This window comes from Lampetra planeri, chromosome 48 (assembly GCF_965212315.1).
Source record: "Lampetra planeri chromosome 48, kcLamPlan1.2.h2, whole genome shotgun sequence".
Taxonomy (NCBI): Eukaryota; Metazoa; Chordata; class Hyperoartia; order Petromyzontiformes; family Petromyzontidae; genus Lampetra; species Lampetra planeri.
Window position 1 is genome coordinate 728959 of NC_136154.1, and position 9698 is coordinate 738656.

At 54.5% G+C, this 9698-nt stretch overlaps 1 protein-coding gene across 1 annotated transcript; it reads right to left on the reverse strand.

The window, feature by feature from the left end:
* Positions 1 to 3787: 3787 nt before the first annotated feature.
* On the reverse strand, positions 3788 to 9213 carry LOC144733805 (PR domain zinc finger protein 14-like). Its single transcript, XM_078615817.1, has 4 exons — positions 8464 to 9213; positions 7705 to 7772; positions 5982 to 6244; positions 3788 to 4461 (listed from the first exon to the last, which is right to left on the reverse strand). Exons 1-4 carry the CDS (start codon positions 8524 to 8526, stop codon positions 3935 to 3937), a joined length of 921 nt encoding a protein of 306 aa, XP_078471943.1. The 5' UTR covers positions 8527 to 9213; the 3' UTR covers positions 3788 to 3934.
* Between the last annotated feature and the right edge of the window lie 485 nt (positions 9214 to 9698).

Here is a 9698-nt window from a genome sequence, read left to right on the forward strand (position 1 = left end):
TGGCTATCACAAATGACAGCAGCGCACCGAAGTGGCTCATCACGTGACATTCACTGCAGCCAAATACTCTGAACGCATGTTGAGATGTTAACTACCTCTCCTGGTATACAGGAGATCGTTGGTTCGATTCCGACCCTGACGCCTGCTGTATATTTTGAGTTTGTGCGTCTCTCTCTCTCCCCGTGGTCGTGTGGATTTTTCTCCAGGTCCTCCGGTTTTCCCTCGACATTTAGAATCGAGATCACGCAGTCAAAGTATTTGGCCGCTATAAATGTCCACACAATGATAAGCCACTTCGTTGAGCTTTCATTCGTGATGGCCAGGTGGTCACGTCTGATAAAAGAGCTACTACGTATCCAGTTGGACCTTATTTGGTAAAATCCCAAGAAAATTTTTGTTAGTTTAAGTATGTACATATATAATTGTAAACAGAATCACAAACTAACGCTCAACTTTCTTAAACGTGTAAGAGTCAACGCGCGCCACCACCGTGCGACATCACGCGAGCAACCGGGACGCAGAGAATCTCTCAACCCTTTCCCACGTCCGAGACGTCTGCAGAGTTCCAGGGTCGGTGGGTGTCACCGTTCACGTGGTGGGTGTCACCGTTCACGGGGTGGGTGTCACCGTTCACGGGGTGGGTGTCACCGTTCACCGCAGAATCCCGCGAATCGAGCGCGCGGCTCGCCCTCGTTAATTCTATTTAGAGAGGCGCAGCAGTGGCAGCAGCAGCAGCACTGCTGTTGTTGTTGTTATAAAGACGTCGTTGCTCACCGCAGAGAAGCGTAGCGACACGACCGCCGCCACTCTGCGCTAGCCGGCGCCAAAACTGTGCCACACTCCCTGCCCCGCGTGGCCCTGTGGGAGCCTCGGTACCGATAAAGTTACTTTAGTTTTTACTGCGTTTTGTTGTTCCGACGACGACGTTCACGCACGGCACGCGGCGTCGTCGCAACTGCAAAGGGTTAAGTTCACGCTGGGAACATTTTCAACGGAGGAGGCAGCAACAACACGCAGGGTGATCCAAGTGCAGATGCCCCACTCATACCTACACCCCCCTCCCAACGCCCCCTCGGAATATTTTTTCAGACCGCAGGAATCCGATGAGCTATGAAGCTCTTCTTCGCAGATCTCTAGCCGTTCCACAGATGTCCTCTCCTAGCCCCCCCCACCTCCTCCCCGTACCTTTCCTCTCAGCAGCAAAGTGAATATCGCGCAAGCGATGGCTCGGGGCTACGGTACTGAGTCAGAGGTCGCAAACGGGTTTTGATTCCTTACCCGTACCCGGCCGCACCAGCGTCGTAAACAGGTACCCGTACCCGGTATCGGGTACCTGATTGCGACCTCTGGACTGAGTGTTCGGAGATTTGTGAGCGGATGCCACCTTCGTCATCGGCCACGGTTCAGTCTACCGCTGGATGGGTACGTACTGTACGTACTATACGTACGTGTGGTGCCACAGCGACGGGGCCGCTCTGCCGAGCCAGGGAGCCGCCCGGCTTCCACCACCGCACTGCCCCCCATCACCCCCCCCCCACATAAGCACGCACCCGCACCCACGTAGGGCCTCGTGGTCGGGTCACCTACCCTGAGTTTTCACCCGAGGACCCCCTCGGGGGGTTACCCCACGGTTTCTCAGGGCCAGGGAATTGGACAGGACCCTTCCCAGGCAAAGTAACACTGCGGCGCCGTGGGCGGATTTGAGATCGCACGACCACGGCGAGCTCAGAGAGCCCCGCAGTTAGAAACGCATACAAACACAAACACGGGTCAGCAGGGCAGATAGCTGGGATCAGGACCCGGGGCGACTGATTGGTCGAAAGGTCAAAGGCCGGCGGGATCGCAAAAGAGCGGGAAATCCTAGGCTCAGGATTGGTCGAGAGACCAAGGCGGTCGGGACGGGGGCGCCTAGCCTTTGATGTGAATAGTTTAAAAGAAAACGCAGGGGCAGTAGGGAACTCTCTTCTTCTGGAGTTTTGACACGGAGTCAGCGACGAGGGAGTCATCGGGCGAGCCGCTAGATTGTCTGCAGGACGATCTGAGCGCCGCAAGGTCACCAAGAACTACAGACGGTATCGTATTACGCGCCTTACAACACCTCAGAGTGGAGAGTAGGATCAGTAGGAGAGGGTTAGTTCGGGGTAAGGACGAGTAGGAAAGCGGTTTAACAGAGAGCGCGGCATAGAATAGGGCTGCACGCCACCAGAGAGTGGGTTAGAAGCGCCTTGCTGGCCCGCACACACACACGGGTGGCTCGGTGGGTTAACAAGGGCTAATAAAATCTCGAGCGTAGTAACAAAACCGTGTTGTTGGGTGTTTTTGAACGTGGTATTAGCGTGCACTGCATTCGCGGGTGTGTGGTCGTTGTATGCGTAAAGGCCGTGGTCTCTGTACGATTGTGCGGGTACGGAGGTGTGTGTGTTAACGCCCGGGGAGAGCACTTTTGTGTGTTGGCGTGCCTACGCAGCCGTGTGAGAGGAGAATCGTCCTTGTACGATACTTGTGTTGACGTGCACGCGCGAGTGCGGGAGGGGACGAGTCGTCGTGTCGGCGTGCGCCCCGCTCGCGTGTGCGAAACCGCGGTGCGCAGTGAAGCTGTTAGCTTTGTGCGAGCTTGCGTGTGCTCGTTACTTGCGTAAAGTGCGGCGCGGTGGTGGGCCCCTGACCCCCAACCCCGCGGCTCGAGCGCGTAATCGGCTGCGCATTGTTGTACGGTTTGTCTCGCGCGCACGGCGGCGGCGGCGGCTTGAGTCGTTGTGTCGGCGTGTGCCCCGCTTGCGTGTGCTCATTACTTGCGTAAAGTGCGGCGCGGTGGTGGGCCCCTGACCCCCAACCCCGCGGCTCGAGCGCGTAATCGGCTGCGCATTGTTGTACGGTTTGTCTCGCGCGCACGGCGGCGGCAACTTGAGTCGTTGTGTCGGCGTGTGCCCCGCTTACGTGCGCTCGTTACTTGCGTAAGCTCTCGGCGTGCGTAATCGGCGTACCCCAGGTGCGCGATCGTAACGTGAGCGGCCAGCGCGGCGCAGAGCGGCGCAAGAGTGGGTATCGCGTGTGGAGCTGTGTGTGGGTGTGCGCGTACGTAATTAACCATGCCTGCTACGCGGACTCGCGGTGGAGGGGAATCCTCCGGCGACGGCTCCCACACCATGGGTGAGGAGCCTAGCAGCGGTTCGCTTAGCAGCGGGGGGGCGATTGATGATGTTAGCCCGGCCGTTAGCATTATCGAGGGAGGGATTTCGGGGGCTAGCGACCCCCACATACGTCTCACGGGGCAGGGCTACGAGACGGCACGCGGTGTGCATGGAGACCGGCGGGAGACGTGCAGACTGGGGTGTCTGTAGGTGGATCACCCCGCGGTGCCCCCCTCTAGGGTAACAACAGTACAGCTCTGCACGGGGGACTCTGCACACTCAACAACAACAACCGCCATTCGCCACTAAGTGGCGGTGACGTCACCACGACGCTTGTGCCAGGCCATGTGCACCCTGAGGCCACGTGAAGTGTCGAACGCCCGCTGGCAGGAGGTCACGGGGCAGACCCAGGTGCCACGGGTCGACTGACCGAGATGACCGAGATGACTGGCTGATGCACCACCTGTGCCCCCTACTGTGCCAACTTGCTGTGCTTTAGCCACCCGGCGCTCCGCTCGTTGTTGTGAGCGTCGCTCCTCCGCCCTCCGTTGTTGTCGGAGGGCGACTGCCTCCACACACACAGGGACCCACAGGTGATGGGGGTGGGGGGGATACGTGCAGTGGTTGGAACCTAGAACTCCGCACTTGCAATCGAGGGGTGGCCGGGTCGGTTTAATCTCCCACCCCCCACAGAGTGTGAGGCAGGTGTAGGAGGGTTCGTAGGTTTCCGTGTTCACATTCAAAATCAGTTTCAAGAGTGGCACAGCCTCGGCTAATCACGTGGCCTGTTGTTTAAAACTAATTCACAGCTCGGCGCTGTGCGCTTTTTGCTCAGGATGGCTGACTTTTCTGTTTCCACGGGAATGAGAAAATGCATTCTGGCCGGTGTGTGTTCTCTGGTGTCCGCGAAGAGTTGATGGGTCTGCAAACGCCTTCTCACACACGGTGCACTTGAACGGCTTCTCTCCCGTGTGTGTTCTCTGGTGGCTGTGAAAATGTTGTAAATGTGCAAACGCCTTCTCACACACGGTGCACTTGAACGGCTTCTCTCCCGTGTGTGTTCTCTGGTGCCTGTAAAGATTTGAGAGCAGTGTAAACGCCTTCTCACACACGGTGCACTTGAACGGCTTCTCTCCCGTGTGTGTTCTCTGGTGTTTCTTCAAGTTACCCTTGTAGTCTGTGCTGTATGGACATTGGTCACACTGATGACTTTTGTTACTGGGCTTAGTGGGGTGTCTCCTCTGCACGTGATGCTGTAGACTAGAGCGGCAGATGAACTGACGGTTGCAGGCAGGACACGGCAGCCTTGTGACCTCCACACCCACTCCACCTGCATCATACCAGAGGAACAAGACAAACGCGCACACACCAACACCGAGACATTAACTCTCTTGCACACGTGTGTGTGTACATACAAAGGTAAAGGTCCCCAACAGCCATATCAGACTGTTGGGCAAGTGCTGTTTGCGAGTACCTATGAAGGCCGGCATGGCACACGAGGGAGTAGGTGGCCAACAGCAGGCCCGGCCGCCTTTGTCTCTCCAGTGGCGATGTTTCCACGTTTAAGCTAGGTACTCATTTGAGGCTGAGTCAGCCTAGGGGAGGCCTAAATATTCACCACTGACGTTGGCCGTGAGTGGGAATCGAACTCAGGTGGCCGGATTCGTAGTGCAGTGGGCTCCATTATATATACACACAAAGACGAAGAAACCCCGTATAGCCTGTATATACTTTTGGGACAAGTGCTGTTATCGGGCACCTACAGTGAGGGAAAAAAGTATTTGATCCCCTGCTGATTTTAAAAAATGCAAATCAATTTATAACATTTTTGACATGCGTTTTTCTGGATTTTTTGTTGTTGTTATTCTGTCTCTCACTGTTCAAATAAACCTACCATTAAAATTATAGACTGATAATTTCTTTGTCAGTGGGCAAACGTACAAAATCAGCAAGGGATCAAATCCTTTTTTCCCTCACTGTATGAAAGCCAGCATGGCACATGAGTGGGAGGGTGGCCAGCACCACACATGGCCGCATTTGTCTCCCCAGTGGCGATGTTTACTACTACACACCACACCAGTTACTCATTTGCACCTTATCAGTGTGGGTGGTGCCTATCATCTCTGGTGAGTGGTGGCTATCATTTCTGGTGAGTGGTGGCTATCATCTGTTGTGAGTGGTGGCTATCATCTCTGGTGAGTGGTGGCTATCATCTCTGGTGAGTGGAGGCTATCATCTCTGGTGAACGGTGGCTGTCATCTCTGGTGAGCGGTGGCTATCATCTCTGGTGAGTGGTGGCTGTCATATCTGGTGAGTGGAGGCTATCATCTCTGGTGAACGGTGGCTGTCATCTCTGGTGAGTGGTGGCTATCATCTCTGGTGAGTGGTGGCTATCATCTCTGGTGAGTGGTGGCTATCATCTCTGGTGAGTGGAGGCTATCATCTCTGGTGAACGGTGGCTGTCATCTCTGGTGAGCGGTGGCTATCATCTCTGGTGAGTGGTGGCTGTCATATCTGGTGAGTGGAGGTTATCATCTCTGGTGAACGGTGGCTGTCATCTCTGGTGAGTGGTGGCTATCATCTCTGGTGAGTGGTGGCTATCATCTCTGGTGAGTGGTGGCTATCATCTCTGGTGAGTGGAGGCTATCATCTCTGGTGAGTGTTGGCTATTGTCTCTGGTGAGTGGTGGCTCCCATCTTTGGTGAGTGGTGGCTATCATCTCTGGTGAGCAGTGGCTTCTATCTTTGGTGAGTGGTGGCTATCATCTCTGGTGAGTAGTGGCTATCATCTCTGGTGAGTGGTGGCTATAGTCTGGTGAGCAGTGGCGAGTCTCTGGTGAGCGGTGCTCACAGTGTTCCTCGCTTGGTGGAGGCTGCACGGGCTGCAGGTCTCTGGCGGTGGCCCTGGGAGCCATCTCGTTGCTGCTGCTGCTGCGGCGTCGCGAGGGCCCGGCCTCGCAGGCGATGCCCAGCTCCTGGGCGAACTCCTCGCCGTACCAGACCAGCAGCTCAGAGCCGGGCCCCACGGCACGGAACGTGCGGTAGTAAATCTGCCCCCGGTGCTGGAAGGCCACCAGGTTCTGCTCCTGCTCATTCCTCGCGCAGTTGACGAACCTGCGCGGGCAGACGCGGGGGCGGGGTGGGCGCCGTTAGCGAGCGCCTATTAAGGGCCGGCACTGGGCGCTACGTGGGGGTGGTGTGGCTGGAACCACGCTCCGTACCGGGTGCTCATTTGATGCAGAGTCGACCAAGGGGAGGCCCAGGGTTGGTCTCTGTGTGTGGTGGTTCTGGTCTCTGTGTGTGGTGGTTCTGGTCTCTGTGTGTGGTGGTTCTGGTCTCTGTGTGTGGTGGATCTGGTCTCTGTGTGTAGTGGTTCTGGTCTCTGTGTGTAGTTGTTCAGGTCTCTGTGTGTAGTGGTTCTGGTCTCTGTGTGTAGTGGTTCTGGTCTCTGTGTGTAGTGGTCGTGGTCTCTGTGTGTGGTGGTTCTGGTTTCTGTGTGTGGTGGTTTTGGTCTCTGTGTGTTGTGGTTCTTGTCTCTGTGTGTGGCGGTTCTGGTCTCTGTGTGTAGTGGGTCTGGTCTCTGTGTGTAGTGGTTCTGGTCTCTGTGTGTAGTGGTTCTGGTCTCTCTGTGTGGTGGTTCTGGTCTCTGTGTGTAGTGGTTCTGGTCTCTGTGTGTAGTGGTTCTGGTCTCTGTGTGTAGTGGTTCTTGTCTCTGTGTGTAGTGGTTCGGGTCTCTGTGTGTAGTGGTTCTGGTCTCTGTGTGTAGTGGTTCTTGTCTCTGTGTGTAGTGGTTCTGGTCTCTGTGTGTAGTGGTTCTGGTCTCTGTGTGTGGTGGTTCTGGTCTCTGTGTGTAGTGGTTCTGGTCTCTGTGTGTGGTGGTTCTGGTCTCTGTGTGTGGTGGTTCTGGTCTCTGTGTGTAGTGGTTCTGGTCTCTGTGTGTGGTGGTTCTGGTCTCTGTGTGTAGTGGTTCTGGTCTCTGTGTGTGGTGGTTCTGGTCTCTGTGTGTGGTGGTTCTGGTCTCTGTGTGTGGTGGTTCTTGTCTCTGTGTAGTGGTTCTGGTCTCTGTGTGTGGTGGTTCTGGTCTCTGTGTGTAGTGGTTCTGGTCTCTGTGTGTGGTGGTTCTGGTCTCTGTGTGTAGTGGTTCTGGTCTCTGTGTGTGGTGGTTCTGGTCTCTGTGTGTAGTGGTTCTGGTCTCTGTGTGTGGTGGTTCTGGTCTCTGTGTGTGGTGGTTCTGGTCTCTGTGTGTAGTGGTTCTGGTCTCTGTGTGTGGTGGTTCTGGTCTCTGTGTGTGGTAGTTCTGGTCTCTGTGTGTAGTGGTTCTGGTCTCTGTGTGTAGTGGTTCTGGTCTCTGTGTGTGGTGGTTCTGGTCTCTGTGTGTAGTGGTTCTGGTCTCTGTGTGTAGTGGTTCTGGTCTCTGTGTGTAGTGGTTCTGGTCTCTGTGTGTGGTGGTTCTGGTCTCTGTGTGTAGTGGTTCTGGTCTCTGTGTGTGGTGGTTCTGGTCTCTGTGTGTAGTGGTTCTGGTCTCTGTGTAGTGGTTCTGATCTCTGTGTAGTGGTCCTTAAGACAAAAATCACCTCATCCAGTTTGATTTAGATTCATCCTGAGCATCAACATATTCACGATCCTTTTTGTTTTTGTAAATCTGAAACACACATAAGCACACGAGCAGATCCACGGATAATTAATGTGAGTTGGAATGTAAGTTGAACTTCTTTCGTACCGTACGTAGCCAACCGTGCTGATCGGAGGTGCGGGGGAAGGACAACAAACTAAACACTAAAAGCAGTTCTAAAGAAATGCATTTTCAATCTACAAGATTTAAAAGTGCATAGCTCCCAGATGCTTCCTAGCATTGGAAGGAAGAGCCTTCCAGACGGCTGCAAAAGTGCATCTGAAAGCGCCGCGCCATGCGGTGACCACCGTTTTTGCTGTGTGTTACAAGTTGAAATTATAATTACGTTAATTTTTGGGTCTCTCTGTGATTCTGGGGGTCTCTCTGAAATTCTTTGGGTGAGTCTCTAGGTCTCTGTACGAATCTATGGGTCTCTGTGTGGGGCTCTGGGTCTCTGTGCGAGTCTCTAAGGTATCTGTGCGAATCTATGGGTCTCTGTGTGAGACTGTGGATCTCTCTGTGCGATTCCCTGAGCCTCTGTGTGAGTATATGGGTCTCTCTGTGCGAGTCTCTGGGTCTCTGCCTGAGTCTGTGGGTGACTGTGTGAAGCTATGAGTTTCTCTGTATCTCCTTCACGAGCTTCCTCTCCACACACACGATGATGATGTAGGAATAGGAGGAGGCTGCAGCAGTGGCAGTGGCAGCAGCAGCAGCAGCTCACCAGCCAGCAGTACTCGCTCATGGGGTTCTCCTCAGACACCTCTCCCTGGTAGGGCCCAAACATCACCTCCTTGGGCAGCTTCTTCCTGTTGCTCCACACCCCGAGGCCGGCGCCGGCGATGGAGGAGGCGCCGACGGTGAGGCCCTGGGGCAGGCTGAGCCGGGCCCTGTTGGCCACTCCCGGGGCCACGGCCGCGTCCGCGATGAACTCTGGCGGGCCGTGCACGGAGCACTCCCCCAGGTAGAAATCCCTGCACAGCTCGCAGACTGAGAGCCACAGCAGCAGCGGGAGGAGGGTGAAACGCAGTAGCAACAGCAGCAGCAGTGGCAGTGTGAGAGAGTGAGAGGGTGAGGAGCGCTCCAGACAGATGCCTCCCTCCCTTCCCTCTCTGCATGGGGAACTTCTTTAGCTCGCTCATCGGAGATGTAATCCCTGTCACCCTCCCTGCTCCCTCCCTGCATCCCTGAGTGAGGGAGCAAAAGAGAGAGAGGTAAGTGAGAGTACGAGAAAGGGAGCAAGTGAGAGGGAGAGAAAGGGGGAGAGAGTGAGAGGGAGCAAGTGGAATATATCGAGTGAGAGCGTGGGAGCAATAGAGAGAGATAGGTGAGAGTGTGAGAAAGGGAGAGTGTCACATATTGAGAAAGAGAGAGTGTGAGAAAGTGACTGTGTGAGAGAGAGTGTGAGAAAGTTAGAGTAAGGGGCCGTCCATAAATGACGTCACGCACCTGGGAGGGGGGGGGGTCAGACATTTGTGACGATGTGTGACGAGGGGGGGGGAGGTTGAGAAATGTGACGTCACATCAAAATGCGCAACTTTAAATAAATATAAACAACACGTTCTACTTAATTAAATAGACTTTTTAATAAATGTTTCCTCCTACAACATCAGAGTGCAGCGCCCCATTAAATACGCACTATGATGACAATAGTTTCAAGCGATTTGAAGCAAATTAAATGTTCTTTTGGGTGGGGTGCAGAGCTTTGTGACATCACATTTAAGGGGGGGTCTGACTTTTTGTGATGCCGTGTGACGATGGGGGGGGGGGGTCCAAAATCGTGTGACACCATTAATGGACGGCCCCTAAGAGAGTGTGAGAAAGTGACAGTGTCAGACTTTTTTGACTTTTAAACAACTTTTATTGCCGCCAGTAGCAAAAGCACCGGAGGCGATTTCAATATGAAATACAGTCACCAGCAAACGAAAGAAAACAAACGTTACATATCGTTACAAATCC